This window comes from Chaetodon auriga, chromosome 9, assembly GCF_051107435.1.
Source record: "Chaetodon auriga isolate fChaAug3 chromosome 9, fChaAug3.hap1, whole genome shotgun sequence".
Classification (NCBI taxonomy): domain Eukaryota; kingdom Metazoa; phylum Chordata; class Actinopteri; order Chaetodontiformes; family Chaetodontidae; genus Chaetodon; species Chaetodon auriga.
In genome coordinates this window covers 15140126-15159681 of record NC_135082.1, presented here as the reverse complement: position 1 = coordinate 15159681, position 19556 = coordinate 15140126, and the positions used below count along the sequence as shown (strand labels likewise).

At 41.1% G+C, this 19556-nt stretch overlaps 2 protein-coding genes across 24 annotated transcripts in view; both read right to left on the bottom strand.

Annotated features, from left to right (window-relative positions):
- Window positions 1–19556, bottom strand: part of LOC143325917 (protocadherin gamma-C5-like) — a 280430-nt gene that overhangs the window by 176922 nt on the left and 83952 nt on the right. For 2 of the 23 annotated variants that reach the window (XM_076739334.1, XM_076739343.1), the window contains exon 1: window positions 13937–18714. The exons of 18 other annotated variants lie outside the window; for them this stretch is intronic. In XM_076739334.1, the coding sequence (XP_076595449.1) occupies window positions 13937–16315 (2379 nt within the window). In that variant the 5' untranslated portion in view covers window positions 16316–18714. Of the gene's footprint in view, window positions 1–7883; window positions 10857–13936; window positions 18715–19556 lie in introns of those variants that run through there. 3 more of the 23 variants (XM_076739322.1, XM_076739333.1, XM_076739342.1) reach the window with 3 other exon arrangements.
- The window catches only part of LOC143325941 (protocadherin gamma-A4-like), a 75434-nt gene that overhangs the window by 2123 nt on the left and 53755 nt on the right, over window positions 1–19556 (bottom strand). The gene's annotated exons all lie outside the window — the stretch shown is intronic.

Genomic DNA, 19556 nt, shown 5'->3' with positions numbered 1-19556 from the left:
TTGGTTTTTTTTATTTATTTATTTTTTCTTTCTCCCTCTCCTTCCAAGGCTGAAAATTAGGAGCACAAATGAGCCTGCAGCTATAACAGGAACAGGAACAAACATGAATTCACATGGGAAGTCTTTTGATGACAAAACCTCTCTGCTTCACTACCATGACACAGTCAGTAGGAGACAAGAATGCGCACGCACACACACACACACACACACACACACACACACACACACACACACACACACACACACACACACACACACACACACACACACACACACACACACACACACACACCACCACACACCAACATCACTATTGAGCTGTTGCATAAGACTGTAACCACTGACCTGAGTGGAGACTATGGTACTTTTCAAAATCCATACAGTTCCAAATATTTAGCTTTCTGTTGTTCATATCACTTAAAAAGGATTTAATTTCTTACACATTTGCTCTCTTTTTTAACTGTTGTATGTCTGAAATGCTTATGTTCCTTGATGCTAAAAGGGTCCTGGAAGAGGCTAATTGAGAGCTGATCTAAAAAAAAAAAAAAAAAGTATCACTTGAAAGAAAAGGAAGAAAAAGGAACAGAAAACACAATCTTCTCTTCAAGTTTATTGTTCATCCATGTGCAGCCATAGTCTATTTACATATTGTTCAATTCATAGCATGTAGTGCAAAGCTTTTATCATGTCTCTGTCACACAAATCATGTGTTTGAAAACATTTATAGCTTTATCAAAACTTAGCTGTAGTGTATTCAAAGTCCAAAATGGACAGTAAATAAAAGTGTGAAGGCCATTTTACACAAAAACTATTAACAGCTCAATCAATCACGAACAAAGCAAAAGATAAACAGCTAAACCCGCATTTCTTCAACTGTGTAGCTATCAGAAGACGCAGTGATAGAGAGGTCAGAACAACAAAGGTCTACCATGCATTTCATATGCAGGAAATGAACCATGTATAATGTATCTCATATATCACCCTTTCTAAGACACACTGTCTGCTGCATATTTGTTCTGTCTTTGATTCCCCCCCCCCCCCCCCCCCCCCCCCCCCAAAAAAAAAAAGAAAAAGAAAGAAAGAAAACAGCTATTTAAAAGAGATTGTTTCACTTATTCTACTATGACTATTTCCAAAAAGATTCCAGGAGAAAGACTATCTACAAGGTTAAGCTTGGCGTCTGTCAAGGTCCAGTCATGGGGGTATGAGGTTCAGGTTAGATGCAAAACTCCAACTTTACAAAACATACCGATGCACTGATAACAATATTCATGCACACGTACTTTTGTAGAAAAAATGTAGACATTTTAAACATACACACAACAATATACTCTTCTCTAGTAACTCCATAAACACATGACAAAAAGTAATCCTAACATATCTGATAGTCAAAGGTCCAAATTATATTGACTGCACAAAGATTATTTTACATCATATTTACAATATGTCATGACCGACTCATGTGACCACATAGCAAGGATGTGGTGCACCTGCTCTCACCTTCAGAGTAGCTCTATCTGTACTAGCGCGCCTTAGGGTGCTTTTTTGATAGGCTGCACTTCTTTTCTTTAGTGTGTCAGTGTCTGTGTTTGACCCGAATCGAAAATCGCCTCTCCAAGACCCAGTGGTCAAGAAGGAGTCATATCGCTCATCTTTCAGCAGGGTCCCACAACGGCTCAAATCTGTAAAACTGGGGGGGCAGTAGGCTGTGGGGAAAACGGGGAGAGTAGCGGTGGTTGAACGGTAAACATAACCACGCCGGCAGAGCTTAAAGTAAAACACTCCACTGATTAAAAGGACGAGAAGAGAGGACACGGCCGCCAGGGCAATTATCAAATAGAGCGTTAAGTTATCGCTATCCGGTGATTCATCTGCAAACTCAAAGAGTTCGTTTAAAACAGGCAGCCCGTCTCCAATTACTATGCTGACTGTAACAGTGGCGGAGAGCGACTCGGGCCCGTTATCCGTTACTAAAACTAAAACAGTTTGCTTCGGTTCGTCCTCCTCCATGAATTCTCGCACGGTTCTGATTTCTCCTGTATGCAGACCGATCGTAAACAGGTTGGGCTGCGTTGCTTTGATTAATCTGTAGGAAAGCCAGGCATTATGGCCAGAATCGGCGTCCACAGCTACCACCTTAGTAACCAGGTAACCTCGAGGCGCTTCGGATGGCACCATATCTTCAGCAATGTACCCGTTGGTTTGGACAGGATATAGGACCACAGGTGCATTGTCATTTTGGTCTTTAATAAAAACGTTTACAGTGCATGTGCTGGAGAGTGGAGGGTCGCCTCCATCTCTACTTATCACTTTAATTTGGAAGTGAACGGACTGTTCATAATCAAAGAGGCGTGACGTGAAGAGCTCTCCTGTTTGTGAGTTGATGGTAAGGAAGGAGGACACTTCTGAGTTTGTGTCCCTTGATATTTGGTACAGTATTTTAGCATTAGACCCGTCGTCAATATCCTCTGCGTTCACTTTCATCACTAACGTGCCAACGGGTTGGTTTTCTAAAATGCTGGCATCGTACTGGCTGTGCGTAAAAGTCGGGGGGTTGTCATTTACATCATTAACAACGATTGTTATAACTTTTACACCAGAGAGTGGGGGGGAGCCCGCATCAGTCGCAGTAACTGTGATATTATACTCAGGCTGAAATTCTCTGTCCAGTATTCCGTCAGTCACCAACATATAGTAGTTTTTAACCTCTGAAACAAAATTGAATGGGACATTGTCTGAGATTGAACACGTGACGCGCCCACTGTTCCCAGTGTCCAGGTCATAAACATTTATCAGAGCAACCATAGTTCCTGGTTTAGAGTCTTCAGCCACGTTAGCAGACGCGGACTTTATCTCTATCACAGGTTCATTGTCATTTACGTCAATAACGTCAATTACAAGTTTACAGTGAGAGGCCTGACCACCTCCATCTTTAGCCTGAACACCCAGCTCGTGCGTAACAGCCTCTTCATAGTCAATAGGACCTGCAACCCGAACTTCTCCACTCAGAGGGTTAATTTCAAAAACTCCCCCCATCTTGTCTGACAGGTGACTGAAAGAGTAGGTTATCTCTCCATAAATGCCGTCATCCAGGTCAGTGGCATTCAGCGCTGCTATGACAGTCCCTATGGCCGAGTTCTCTGGCACAGAGGCTTTGTAAACTCGTTGGCTAAAAACTGGGACATTATCATTAGCGTCCAGAACACGGATATGGATAGAAGCCGTTCCTGATCTGACTGGATTCCCCCCGTCAATTCCATTGATTTTCAGTACATGTTCAGCTTGTACCTCCCGGTCCAAGGCTTTTTTGAGAATTAGCTCCGGATAAGCATTGCCATTTATTTGAGTGCTCATTTCAAGCGCAAAATGATCATTCGGGCTCAGTTTATATTCACGGACAGAGTTAGTTCCTAGATCGGGGTCATGCGCGCCCTCCAAGGGAAAGCGTCTCCCCAGAACTGTGGATTCTACCAAATCTAGTTTTATCTCCCCTGCAGCAAACACCGGGCTGTTGTCATTTATATCCGCAATATCCAAAACTAAGCTGTGTGCTTGAAGGGGATCTTCAAGTAAGAGCTGATACTGTAGGATGCAGACAGTGGCTTGCGCGCAGAGCTCCTCTCGGTCTATCCGTTGGCTGATCAAAAGATTGCCTGACGCAGTGTCCAGTTCACACAGCTGTCTAGTTCCTTCTGCAACAACACGGGCTCGACGAGCATCAAGCTCCATCACTTCCAGCCCCAGGTCTCGTGCAACATTCCCGATAACCGAGCCCCGCTGCATCTCCTCGGGAAGGACGTAACGGACTTCTCCAGACGACGCACCAAAAAGGAGGCTAAATAGTAAAAAATGCATCGACCACTTCACATTTACTCGCTGTTCCATTATTAAATATGCTTTCAGAAACCGATGGACTGTCGTCATTATAGCAAAATCCTAAAACTAAAAATATCGACTAAAAATGCTGCTGTAATCCAACGGTTCCCTGCTTCTCTAGCCGAGTTAATCATGCTCTATTAGGGAAGCTGTCAGCTTGGATTCCTCTCTCTCTACCCCCTTTTCACCACTACCCTCACTCCCTCTCTCTCTCTCTCACTAACACACATACACAGTCTCTCTCTTTCTCTCGCTCACACACACCCACACACACACACACGAACACGCATGCCTACAGCCCTCGGCTCTAACCCAATACTCCAGTTCCACTGGCACAGATAGGGTGAGACACGACATAGCATCCTTGAGTCAGACATTATAAAATAGCGCCACCATGAGACTGGGATGATAATTGCAGTGGATAGTATGAAAAACATGCATTATATTTGCTGATATTTTTAATACAATTAAAAGCAATACTTGGGCAATATAATGCAATTGTATACAATATTTATAAACATAATGGCTAAATGTTATAATGCTTTTTTGTGTGTTTGTTTTTTTTTTTTCTCAGAGTTAAATCATTGTGTCACATGGACTAATCAACACATGATTAGTCCTTGTGACACAATGATTTAACTTTTCAAACGACAGTTTGTGGTGACACTGCACTGGAGCAGAACACACTCACTGCAACTGTGGAGATGACAACACACACACACACACGCACGCACGCACGCACGCACGCACGCACGCATGCACGCACAGAGAGAGAGAGAGAGAGAGAGAGAGAGAGAGAGAGAGAGAGAGAGAAGAAAAAGGACATAGCAGGAAGTTAGAGGTGTACCTGTCTTTCCACTTCTACAGTGCAGTGAGTTTGGTCTTTGCAAATTAATCACAGATTATTTATCAAGGTAGGCAGAATTCCACAATAAAATTCCAGCTATGTGCCTCATTATTCGTGCGGTATTAAGTATTATAATAAACTAGAAATAGAGCCAGTGCTAACAGTGTGCAATGCGCTTAGACTAAATGTGAACATATTAACACATCAAACTTTCATAGAAGAAATGACCGAAAAAGTCACATTGCATGTAGTAAAACTACACACAAGCTCTGCACAGTTAAAAGCCAGCATAACAAACATTAACTGGGCTCAATTAGCAACATTTTTCAACATATACTCTAACATCAAATATGCACATAAAACAATCTCTGAATGAAGAGTAACATACTACTCATACAATATTACGGAGCAGGGAATGTTGTCATTTTATATTCATATAATGTGACATCTGTATGACATTCAGAGTCTCAAAGGATTTCAAAGGGTGAGGTTGCTTTTATTTTGCACTTATCACCACTGATAAAAATATCAATATCAAATAAACTGAGCCCAGAAACTAGGAGTTGTGTCAATGGCAGAATGACCATTCAGTTACTGCAGGAAGAAAACAAAGTATATTTACCACACGGTTTGATCACTCACCATGATCTTCTGATCCTGCTTAACAAAGAGATTTTAAGAGAAACTGAGACAGAAAACTATTTGAAAATTGGTAGGGGATTAGGAGATACCACTTAAAATTACTAATAAGAACACAGGGTTATTACTTGATAAATGCAGAATATCATTTAACTTAATTACAGGTCTAAAATGTGTGGAGATGATTTAAATTTAATTAACAAACAATTTTATGTCAGTTGAAACAACAGGTCTAATCTTTGTAAAGTGGAAACACCCTAAGAGTGAAATAAAATAAATAGAAAATAAGTGCAAACCTGATAGGTGATACTGGCAAAACTATCTGCAGGATGGTACCTGACTGTAACTCCAGTCAGCTGTGCTTAAGTTTTACAGTATTTCCAACTACAGTTTTAATAGGCATAAGTGACAAAACATAAGTGAATGTCTGTACTCCTTTGGCTACAAATGACAGTACAAACATTTTAATGAAATAAACAAGGAAAAAATAAGTAAAAAACAGCAAAATAAAAGACACAAGAGACAAAAATGTTCCACGTGAGTAAATGATTACTGCAGTTCTAATTGGACCATATGAGTGGTGTCTATTTTACTATTTTTAAAAATCAATTTTCAATATAGCATTTCTTGAACGTAAACTCTAATTTACAGCTAGTTAGGATTGATGATCACTTAAGGTAAATCAACCTTGCCCATTTTTGAAAAAAATAATTTCATGATCTTTCTGCAGCAAATGACATTAAACTCAGCTACCCTTCAAGGCAAGTCAACTGAAGTGTCCTCTCAAGGAACTTGCAATGAAACCTGATCAGAATATTAGATTAAAAAGATCAAAACAAATACAACTTAAATATTTTATTGATTTGATGTTATAACCAAACTGAATAAAGGACACAAGGCATCAGAAATAAAGAGAGAGGGAGAGAGTTTTAGACAGAAGCAGCAAAAAAATAGAAGGTGTTCAGCACCAAGGACAGAGAAACGAGTCAGACCAGTCAAAGACATTCCTCCAGCTGACAGTCGCTGGACATCACAGAGAGAGCTCGAACATGAATAAACATAGATACTGCACGTTGGCTCTGTGTGTGTGTGTGTGTGTGTGTGTGTGTGTGTGTGTGTGTGTGTGTGTGTGTGTGAGAGAGAGAGAGTGAGGTGAGTGAGGTGAGTGAGTGAGTGAGTGAGTGAGTGGTGTGTGTGCCTGTGCAATGCTTTGAGAGCATAAACTGTATATATCCTATGTGTGTGTGCACATATAAACGACTGTCCATGTTTTTACAGAGGGAGAAATTTTTAGAGAGTGATGACATTTCCTCACAACTTCAACGTGCTGTTTGAAGCTGAAGGTTGGGGAAGGTGTCTGGGAAACACATTAAGTCAAGGAGGGTCCCTGCAAGTATAGAAGTATGACTGTGTGTGTGTGTGTGTGTGTGTGTGTGTGCGCGCGCGCGCGCGTGCGTGCATGTGCATGTGCATGTGCATGTGTAAGACATGCCTGCCTCGCAGTAAAGATCATCAGCTGTGTAGGTGTGTTAACCCTCAGTCTGGTCAGACTGACCACTTACATCTCCTTATACACATATTAAAGCACACACACACACACACACACACACACACACACACACACACATATACAATCGTGTATAAATAATTTATGGTGACATCACATAGACTTACATTAATTTTCTGCACACCAACCAAAACCACTAGAGTTTTCATTCTAAAATTTAAAACAGATTTATGTCATCACAACATAATGAATACAATATACAAACACACACACACACACAAACAGCAAGACACAGACACACATAATCAAATAGAGGTAATACATGTCTGCTACCTGAACATCCAGTGTCCACAAGGTGGATAAAAATCAACGGATCTGAGTTTATTACAGAATGTATGCAGAATGATTGCATAACAGCTTGTCAATTAGAGTAAGCTCAGATATCTTTGAACACTGAACCAAGTGCAATCCTCCCAACTGACAGTGGAATTGAAACTTCTAATCCAGAGCTGCCTTATCACACATTAGGTTCCTCTTTTGTGAATGAAAAATGTGGAGTTCATGAATATTAAAATACAGAAATAAAATGTAAGATAGCATTGGATTGAAACTATCATGAGTAATGATGATTACATTTCAGACCCAGGAAGAAACAACAGACTACAAACTCCAAACTCATACAACAACAGAGGCAATGCAAAAACTGTTCTACGTCTCAATCTCAAATAACTTTTCAAGACATTTCATTGAGTGTGTCTAACTGAAAATCTTCATTGTAGGCCTGATTTTACACGAGAACAAGTCACCAAACATTTCTTCGTGGCATTCTTCCTCTGCATTTGCTCTTTATCACTCTTAGGTCTCAACGACGAATGAATTCCTTTATTGTTAAGAACAGGTCATTTGTGTGTGTGTGTGTGTGTGTGTGTGTGTGTGTGTGTGTGTGTGTGTGTAAAGCAAAATAAGCCAGATGTTCTACACATTTGGCACATATGATAAAAAACATGCGCCTACCTCGGGAGAATCATTTAAGTCTCCAAAGGCTTCAACAAAGTCAGACGGACTTTTCCTCAAAGTCTGGTCAGCAGGCAGTGTGTTGTCATTGTAAGATGACACAAACTTAAAGTCACTGGTTCGAGATCCTGTTGTCAGGTAGGCGTCATAATTGTAAGTGCTGCGTAAAGTTCCTGTGCCGTCAACATCTGCGTAATTTGGAGGGAGATACGCGCTCGGGATGGCGACTGCTCCATCAAACAACAGTCTGGGCTTTCTCCTGCGACAAAACCTCACACCCAGGATGATGATGATGAAGGTCAGAAAAAACGTGGACACTGACACCAGAGCGATGATCAGATAAGAGGTCAGTTTGGAATTCTTCTCATCATAAGAAATATCCTTCAGTTCTGGCACCTCAGCCAAGTTATCAGAAATAAGTAAATACATGGAGCACGTGGCAGACAGAGAGGGCTGTCCGTTATCTTTCACTGACACAATCAGGTTCTGTTTCATGCTGTCAGATTCAGAAATGTCCCGCTGTGTCCTGATCTCTCCGCTGTGGACACCGATAGTGAAAAGTCCAGGATCAGTGGATTTCACTATATGATAGGACAGCCAGGCGTTCTGGCCGGAGTCCGCGTCCACCGCGATCACTTTGGACACCAGAGAGCCTCCGTGTGCAGCTTTGGGGACCAGCTCGGTCATGAACGAGTTGCCCTCCGGGGCGGGGTACAGGATCTGAGGACAGTTGTCATTCACATCCGATATGAACACACTGACGGTCACGTTGCTGCTCAGAGGGGGAGAACCGTTGTCTCTGGCCACCACGTGCACTTTAAAACTCCTCAGCTGTTCATAATCAAAAGACCTCACAGCGTGGATCACCCCCGTGTCTCCATTAACAGACACATATGAGGACACCGGGGCACCGTTCACCTCTCCAGCTAACAGAGAATAAATCACTGTACCGTTCTGTCTCCAGTCGGGGTCTCGAGCAGTAACGGAACATAAAGTGGAGCCAGGTTTGTTATTTTCACTCACATATGCGCTGTACGACTGCTCCTCAAACACAGGTGGGTTGTCGTTGATGTCTGCTACAGATAACTGAACACTTTTAGAGGAGGACAGAGGTGGAGAGCCCTCGTCAGTGGCAGTGATTGTAATGTTGTAATCAGACACGAGTTCGCGGTCCAGTTGTCCTGTGCTCACCAGAGAATAATAGTTTTTGATAGACGGAACCAACTTAAAAGGAACATTTTGCTGAATGGAGCAGCGCACCTGTCGGTTGCGCTCAGAGTCTCTGTCCTGCACGTTAATGATGCCCACCTCTGTCCCCGACGGGGTGTCCTCTGGTATGGGATTCGTCACTGATTTCAAATTGATTACAGGGGCGTTGTCATTCACATCAGTGATGGAAATTATTGCCTTAGCATAAGATGATAGACCTAATCCATCTTTTGCTTTAATACGTATTTCAAATGATGTTGTAGTTTCGTAGTCAACAGCGCCAACTACTCGTATCTCACCCGATTTACGGTCAATACTAAATATCTTCTTCACATCATCACTAACATGTCCAAATTCATAAGTCACATCTCCATTGACCCCCTCGTCTGCATCAGTAGCGCTCACTGTGACCACCACAGTGTCTACAGGAGCGTTTTCAGGCAGACTGGCTTTATAAACGGCCTGGCTGAACACTGGGGCGTTATCATTAGCATCCAGCACCGTGACGTGTATGACTACTGTACCTGATCTCTGAGGAGAGCCACCATCTAAAGCTGTAAGCAGCAAATTGATCTCCTGCTGTTTTTCACGATCAAGCTCTTTATCAAGAACAAGCTCTATTGTGTTTCCATTTGCAGCCAAAATGAAATTTTCGTTCTTTTTGAGGCTGTACTGCTGAACTAAATTCTGTCCTACATCCGCATCGTGCGCCTCCTCGATCACAAAACGAGCTCCCCTGTCTGCAGACTCTCGAATTTCTATACTGATCATTTCTTCTTTAAATTGCGGGGAGTTATCATTAACATCTTGAATGTGAAGAGTAATACGATGGAGCTCGAGAGGATTCTCCAACACAAGCTCGTGTTTCAGGATGCACGAAGCCTTTTCTCCACAAAGCCCCTCACGGTCAATCCTGTCGGCAACTATCAGCTCTCCGTTATTCAGGTTGATGTCACAGTAACGTTTATCTGTCCCGTCGGTGTCAATCCGGGCTCTCCTGTTAGAGAGCGCACGCGTCTCAAGCCCGAGATCCTTGGCCATATTTCCAATAATTGATCCTCGCTTCATCTCCTCAGGAAAAGAATAGCTGATGTCTCCATATGCGGCGTGCATAAAAAGGAGGAGGAAATAGAATCCGCGCGATCGAAACAAGAATATTTTCGACTCCATCACAACGTTCAGGTCCTAACAGGCTGAAGAATAAAGCGAACAACGTCAGTTTAACCACAAAACACGAATACCAACTGCGATTCCTGGGTGACTGTCCCTATCTAGACACAAGAGAACAAGAATGCCTGTCCACACCGAAGGACAGATGCATTAAACCATCTTAAGGCTGGTGTATAGCGCCACCGTGAGTAAAATTTGACAAAAACACTAATGAAAAAGTAAGTGATAGGAACACTTCAAATTATCTGTACCCTGTTTTTAGTTTATCTGCATATGAAACAGATACTATAACTACTGTGATGTAAGAGCGTTATTTTCAACTGCAGTTATTCACAAAGTTTACACCAGGAAACAACCAGGAAACTAACAAAGTCAACAAACAAGTCTTCCAGAGTGCAGACTGATAGCTGGGTTCAAGCCATGCATTTCCTTGGTATGTTGATAATTTCGTGTTTTGTGATTGTGAGGAGCCACTCTTGGTTCTGCACTGTAGGCTTGATTACCTCACTGAGGCATGAGCTAGTCAATTTTTCTCATGGTCACCATAACATTGCTGCATATGCATATATTTAATCTATATACATAATGGTGGAAGGCAGGTTAAGTTTGGCATACTGAACACCTGCATATGTAGTTGACTTAAAAAGGGAAACTGTTGTCTGTAATGTTGAAAAGGGAAGTGAACTTGAGCAATGACACCGAGGCACAAAAAGTTTATGAAGTTAACTATTTACATATTTATACATGCATCTTAAATCATTCACAGTAAATACATTAACATATCTGTGGTTTTATCATCATATCAAATAACATTTTGGGCCCCCTTTCATCTTATTGGTTTATTCAAATATATATCAGGGAGAAACCAAACTATTCGTGGTGAAGACTTGATGAAACTGTAGAGGAAACTAAACTGAAAGTTGCTGAAAATATGTCAGTCTCCATCCTGTTTCTCGTTCAAGTTCGCAATAATCCACCGGCCATATCAGCTCTGACATTACAGTGGAATCTCCTCACAGCAATACTTTGTATAATAACAGCAGTGACTTTTGGATTTTTTGAGTTTTCTTTATTGGTTGTGGTCTTAAGATATATCTATATTTTATGCCCATCGTGAACTCTGCATGCATGTTTGTTAAATCTAGTCCTGCTGATTCCACCAAATTTAAAAAGAAACCCAGACGGCTGCCAATTGTTTGTGATTCCTTTTATACTTCATAGGAAAAAAGGTTTGCACATACACTAACTTAGACAACATTATGCAAATACAGCAGAAACAAGCTCAAAATCTTGTTGGAAATGCAACTCCTGCACTGTGCTCTTGCACTGAAGAAAAAGTCATACGATAAATAGGGTGTGGGTGGCTCAATGAACAGATTTAATAAATGTCTTGAATGCAAGAGAAGAGTCAGGGAATTACCTTTTTTCAAGATACTTAATTCAGATAAATTCAGTGTTGAGTTTTGTCTCTTGTTTCAGTAAAAAGATCACAACCATTAATGACCACAGATGTACAAGTTCTATGGTGACTTAAGGTGATTACAACTGCTTACTACACCACAATCAGCCTTTGACCTCTTCTGAAAAGAGGAGAATAAAAACAAAGTCCTTTCTAATGTCACAGAAAAGAGTTACAGGACTCACTTTGTCATTAACTTTCAACAAGACAATGGAAAACGCACTGAATCAAACATTTACTCTCAAAATAAATAAATAAATAAATAACAGCCAGACCTGGCAGCATAGCTGAGAGTCACAAGTTAAAACTAATTACTTTAAACACAACCAGTCCACAGCGGAAAAATCATGCAGAACAGCTATCACCAAAATCATCGCACAAAAAAAATTATTTGGGTCACATGGAGAGGAATACCCCTCATTCTGTCTGCATGACTTGTCTAGACTACCTGTATGAAACTCAGGCTGTATGTTGATAAACAAGGTGATTCATAAAGCCAAGACTTGATCTTCACAGTGAAAACACACACTGGATAAAATATGGTTCACAATGTTGTGAACAAAGTAAAGGACATTCATTCAGAGCATATCACTGAGCAAACAGAAACCACTTCAGAAATGCGCAAACTGTTGTGCAAAATGATAAACTACAAATAAAGGGGGGGGGGGGACTAAGTTTTTTTTTTCTTCTTTTTTTTTTCTTTCTCCATTTGTATCAACCGTAGTTGCATAATCACAGAGGTCAGAGTGGAGAGCAAAAACAACCCTGTCAAAACTCAAATGGAAGCCAAAACAAACACACATGCTAATAAAGTGCAGTCAACTGTATTCAAATGTGAACACCTAAATACTGGTGATGCCATCCACATTAAAAACCAGCATTAGACAGCAGTGGCATGTTTTCAGCCATTAATCTTTCAGGTATAAAAATCAATCTGCTACATATCATTATAATGTTAATACCCAAACCTTCTGTAAGTGTATGACCAGCGTGTGCATTCATGTGGCAGACACGTCTGATTAAAACAAAGAACAAGCGAGGAACAATACAAGCAACAGCAGGTCAAGAAGACGCAACCAAGTTTGAAATTCTTTCTGTGACATGCATCACTAGATTGCAGCTTTATGAAGTATGACATGAATGCATAAGAAGTGAGATGTTTTTGGTTTGTTTTTGTCTGTTTGTAATAGGAGAGATAGAGTGAGATGCATCTGCCAGAAACATTTAGCGAACAAGTCACAAACTGAAAATGACAAAAGACATGAGAGCGTACATGGACACACGTTGCTTCCTCTGCAACAATGATCATCTGATTGTAGATGTGCTTTAGCATTAAGAGAAAATTGCATCATACAAAGTCTATCAAAGGTTATTACTGAAGCTCAATTTTAGGAAAATGAAGTAGAATAATTTGATTCAAGCACTGATATTTCATGTGGTTCAGATGCTAAGAGATAATATATTTCATTAGTGAAAAGTCAAGACCAAACATTTGATGAGACACAAAAAGAACAATCTTCCTGAAAACTAGCAGCCCAATGTCACAACTTCTCATGAAGAATAACCTTAATTTTTGCTGACCATAAAAAAAACATTTACAAGTGAATAATCATCCGCAGCAAAGTGAAAAAATAACAACAGATTAGACTAAATCGAAACAATGACACATTACTCTGTTGACTTGGACAAAATGCATATGATTTGCAAGACTCACTGCTACACCAACACCTGTAAGCACAGAGAATGTATTCATATCTAAGAATAGTGAGACTAGAATGACCAAGCATTATATAACATCGACATCTACAAAAAGGACTTTAATTAGGCCTAATGTTACATGCTGACAGTATGGAAATGAAAGTGGGCATGGATGAAATCAAATGATTCTGGAAACTTAAAAAACATGGGGGGAAATAATGATAATAGTAGTTAAAAAAAAAAAAAAAAAAAAAAAAAAAAAAAAAAGCCGGTTAACAACTGATTTACATACACAGACCGAAATAGAGAAACGGTGGAAAGAATAGACACGATATGGCAATTACGCGTGGCAACCCATAATTACGCACGAAGTCAGTGCAAAACAACTTTGAGTTTGGAAATTATCTGGTTATCAGCTATGCACTTAATAAAAATGAAAGAGTTGAAAGGAAACTTTCGTTGAATTGACTGTTCTTCATAAAAGGGTTGGCAAAATTGATGTCGTGTGTATTCATACCTCTGAGTACCCATCCAAATCTCCAAATGCCTCAGTGAAGTCTGTTGGACTTTTCCTCAGAGTCTGGTCAGCAGGCAGTGTGTTGTCATTGTAAGATGAAACAAACTTGAAGTCACTGGTTCGAGATCCTGTTGTCAGGTAGGCGTCATAATTGTAAGTGCTGCGTAAAGTTCCTGTGCCGTCAACATCTGCGTAATTTGGAGGGAGATACGCGCTCGGGATGGCGACTGCTCCATCAAACAACAGTCTGGGCTTTCTCCTGCGACAAAACCTCACACCCAGGATGATGATGATGAACGTCAGAAAAAACGTGGACACTGACACCAGAGCGATGATCAGATAAGAGGTCAGTTTGGAATTCTTCTCATCATAAGAAATATCCTTCAGTTCTGGCACCTCAGCCAAGTTATCAGAAATAAGTAAATACATGGAGCACGTGGCAGACAGAGAGGGCTGTCCGTTATCTTTCACTGACACAATCAGGTTCTGTTTCATGCTGTCAGATTCAGAAATGTCCCGCTGTGTCCGGATCTCTCCGCTGTGGACACCGATAGTGAAAAGTCCAGGATCAGTGGATTTCACTATATGATAGGACAGCCAGGCGTTCTGGCCGGAGTCCGCGTCCACCGCGATCACTTTGGACACCAGAGAGCCTCCGTGTGCAGCTTTGGGGACCAGCTCGGTCATGAACGAGTTGCCCTCCGGGGCGGGGTACAGGATCTGAGGACAGTTGTCATTCACATCCGATGTGAACACACTGACGGTCACGTTGCTGCTCAGAGGAGGAGAACCGTTGTCTCTGGCCATCACGTGCACTTTAAAACTCCTCAACTGTTCATAATCAAACGACCTCACAGCGTGGATCACCCCCGTGTCTCCGTTCACAGACACATAGGAGGACACCGGGGCACCGTTCACCTCACCAGCTAACAGAGAATAAATCACAGTACCGTTCTGTCTCCAGTCGGGGTCTCGAGCAGTAACGGAACATAAAGTGGAGCCAGGTTTGTTATTTTCACTCACATATGCGCTGTACGACTGCTCCTCAAACACAGGTGGGTTGTCGTTGATGTCTGCTAAAGACAACTGAACACTTTTAGAGGAGGACAGAGGTGGAGAGCCCTCGTCAGTGGCAGTGATTGTAATGTTGTAATCAGACACGAGTTCGCGATCCAGTTGTCCTGTGCTCACCAAGGAATAATAATTTTTAATAGAGGGAACCAACTTAAAAGGAACATTTTGCTGAATGGAGCAGCGCACCTGTCGGTTGCGCTCAGAATCTCTGTCCTGCACGTTAATGATGCCCACCTCTGTACCAGACGGGGTGTCCTCTGGTATGGGATTCGTCACTGATTTCAAATTGATTACAGGGGCGTTGTCATTCACATCAGTGATGGAAATTATTGCCTTAGCATAAGATGATAGGCCCAGTCCATCTTTGGCTTTAATACGTATTTCAAACGATGTGGTAGTTTCATAGTCAACAGCGCCAATTACTCGTATCTCACCCGATTTACGGTCAATACTAAATATCTTCTTCACATCATCAGTAACATGACTGAAGTCATAAGTCACATCTCCATTGACCCCCTCGTCTGCGTCAGTAGCGCTCACTGTGACCACCACAGTGTCTACAGGAGCGTTTTCAGGCAGACTGGCTTTATAAACGGCCTGGCTGAACACTGGGGCGTTATCATTAGCATCCAGCACAGTGACGTGTATGACGACTGTACCTGATCTCTGAGGAGAGCCACCATCTAAAGCTGTAAGCAGCAAATTGATCTCCTGCTGTTTTTCACGATCAAGCTCTTTATCAAGAACAAGCTCTATTGTGTTTCCATTTGCAGCCAAAATGAAATTTTCGTTCTTTTTGAGGCTGTACTGTTGAACTGAATTCTGTCCTACATCCGCATCGTGCGCCTCCTCGATCACAAAACGAGCTCCCCTGACTGCAGACTCTCGAATTTCTATATTGATTGATTCTTCGTTAAATTGCGGGGAGTTATCATTAACATCTTGAATGTGAAGAGTAATCCGATGGAGCTCGAGAGGATTCTCCAACACAAGCTCGTGTTTCAGGATGCACGAAGCCTTTTCTCCACAAAGCCCCTCACGGTCAATCCTGTCGGCAACTATCAGCTCTCCGTTATTCAGGTTGATGTCACAGTAACGTTTATCTGTCCCGTCGGTGTCAATCCGGGCTCTCCTGTTAGAGAGCGCACGCGTCTCCAGCCCGAGATCCTTGGCCATATTTCCAATAACTGATCCTCGCTTCATCTCCTCAGGAAAAGAATAGCTGATGTCTCCATATGCGGCGTGCATAAAAAGAAGCAGGAAACAGACGATGCACGGCTGAAAAGTGATCATTTTAGAATCCATCGCCAAGCAAGAGTGCCTAAAGCGTGAATCGACGCAACAAACACGGTTAAACCACGCAACACGAATAGCAGCAGCAGTTCAGCGTGACTGTGCCGAGATCTAGACCAGGCAATGGGCGTACAAGACTGTCCGTCCACAAAGGACAGAGCCATTAAACCATCTTAAGGCTGGTGTATAGCGACACCGTGAGTTAAATTCAACAATAGCATTGATGACACAAATCAAAAGAAATACGATACATGTGCAAAAACAGTCACCCACAATCAATTTAAATCAGAACACCACTTGCAATAAGTAGTACCGTGTATGCATTTAGTTCAGTGTATCTAATGCTGACTCACATCTAGGTCTGAAGACAGCATGGACTTTTTCAAGCCACGCTATTTTTTTTTTTTTTCTGTTTTTTTTCTGTTGTTTTTTTTTTTTTTCTTTCTCCCAGACAGGTATTTGTGCAAACTAGAATTCATGTTGTCTTTAAACTGTCACAGTCAGCACACTTAAATAGCATGTATTTTAATACAGTAATGTGGCATTGCAAATAGCTGCCCTGATCTGGAAAATCAACTCTGTCAGATTCAAGGACAATGAAAATACTAAATGTCTTGTCTTTGCAGTACATCCCAGCTGTAAATAGGTAGTAATCATCTGATACTGTCAATTCCCTAACTGGGGGTATTGTTTTCATTTTTAACACTTATCAAAGGGACGTCTCTGCAAAGAGCAGACCAGGTTCCAGTGCATCTTTGCTGTTGTCTGCTGAAATATCTAGAACTGAAATGCTGTGGTCACCATAATCATGGTGTGCTCATTAGAAGGTGTTTGACCCCAGACTTTCATCACATGGTTTGTTTTGCTCAGAATTTCATTGTGTGAGGCTGAGTTGGTATTTTGGTACAGAAACACATTACTGCATATGTACTTTCTTGAAAGTAAACTTGCAGTTGAAATGTACTGTAGCACGGGTATGACTGCAGTGAGCTTCTTATTGCTGTCTGAAAATATTAATGTGCATTTTTGCAATTTATATTAAAATCATACCACACCTTAGTTACCTTTGCCATCACATCAAGGGTTGCACAAATTTGGTATAGCAAACACTATTGTCTAGAAGAGGATGAAGAGAGTATTTCCCTGCCTTTATTTCATCACGTCAGTGGGACTTTTGATTCCTGTTTTGTTTCTTTCGATGGACTGCAGTCTTATCTCAAGATGCACTAATAGTTCTATGTCAGGTATTGTTAAATGGTCATTGTTTGGCTGCATCATAATTATATGTATGTCAGCTGAATGCTTGTCTGTGGGCAGTGGAAACGCTGGCATCACCAACTTGGAACTGGATCCACTAGAAAGCAGGCTTGTCTTTGACCCCACTTGGTCTGACATCCTCCAATCAGCTTCAACTTGTATTGATCAAAGGTTTCATTTTTTAAGTTCCTGAAAGAGTGGGCATGTATTTAATTTACGACCAGAACATGTGCTTAAATTCTGTCTAAGAGACAGCTTCTACTACCACTGTATCTTACGACAAAGAACTGCAAACAATGAAGAGAAAAGTAAATGCAAAAATCAAAAAGTCAGAAAACCTGTTGAGGGGGACACTACTCTTCACACTACCGTATCTGTACAACTACAAAGTTCTATATAATACTGCAAATCTACACTTGTTATGGTGATTTATTGTTACTGCAGATATTTAATCTCACTATCCCGCATATGATGAAGAGGAAGTAGGGCCGAGCCTACACCTCACAGCAATTTCTTTCTTCTCAGATATGAGAAAAAAAAAAAATCACCTTTCAAAGAGTCACACAAGAAAGATCCAGGATACAGTCTGACACTGGGTATCCTCTCAAAAATACAACAGACAGTCATAACATAACAAAAGTTCTTCATTGTAAAATCATTGACTTCTCCATACAAAGTTGGCACAAGTACTGAATAAATCTCCAATGGATGAACGCTTCCATTGGAAAGGACAAACTACAGATCAAAAAATAATACAAGTGCACTCTCTCCTTCCATCTGAAGCTGTGGTCAAATCATTTAGTTATCAAACACATCAAGAGAGGCCAATTCAGCATATATGTTCATAAATGGGAATGGAACGGCTATAAGTGTAAAGAACCAGATTCCTCAGGCAGTGTCATCCACCTGTGATACATATGCTGCTATGACACAACAAACGTTTCAGTCATCCAACTCTTGAGATACATATAGCCCTCTGCTAGACACCATAATCACATACTTCCCAGGGCTATAAAGAAAGATCACTGCTTGCCAGAATATTTAGCAACAAAGGCAACAATCGTCTATGACATATGGTGGCAAATATGACCACAGGTATCATTTCTTTGTCAACAAAGATTGTGATGACATGTTATGCATGGTTCATAACTGACAGTCCCTATATTGTTCAAGATTCCAGGTAACTCTGGGAGTGGTTTCTGTAATATAAAAATGAAGACTACAAACTAACAACAATGCAAGAGATGGCACCTTTCAAAGGAAAGTCGCTGTGTCATCTTTCATGTAGGGCAAACCATGTCAACAACAGATCTATAATGAATGATCAACCCAAACAAAGTGTTTGGCTCACATAAAAGCTTCAAAATGTATGACATCAAGGCTAAAAACAATCTTTTGACAAAATGACAAAGTGAACAATGCATAACATCACACGATAACTCATTTGATAAATGGAGCATTGCTTTATGTGTCAGGGAAACAAACATCACATCCAGAGCTCCCTGATTGATTTGAGTAACCTGCCAACACCAATAATATACTCAAAGATGACATGTCATGACTTTTTCCTGTACGAACGAGCCTCATGTCACATCTTCAGAGTGTGCTCAAATTTTGGATAAATACATACGGCATCTGCACAGAGCAGTCGGTTGGTGACTTTATACGTTGCATTCAGGAAAGTTTGCCATTAAAATTGAAAATGGTATGATGATAAAAAACTGCAGTTTGAAGATGTTTGTGATAGCAGCACAAAACTGACAGATAAAGGGACAATTTTCAAACATAACTTCAACTATGAACGCTTTTGAAACGACTTGTAGACACAGAGAATTACACACTAAAAAGTAATCAAAATGAAACCCACAGCAGTTGAAATGAAAACTATTTTAGAAAATTTTTAAAAACGACTTCGTAAAAACAATGAATGCAATATGGCCAATCATACCTGTGTGAACACCACCAATATTTCAAAACCCCTGGCAAAGTCTGCTGG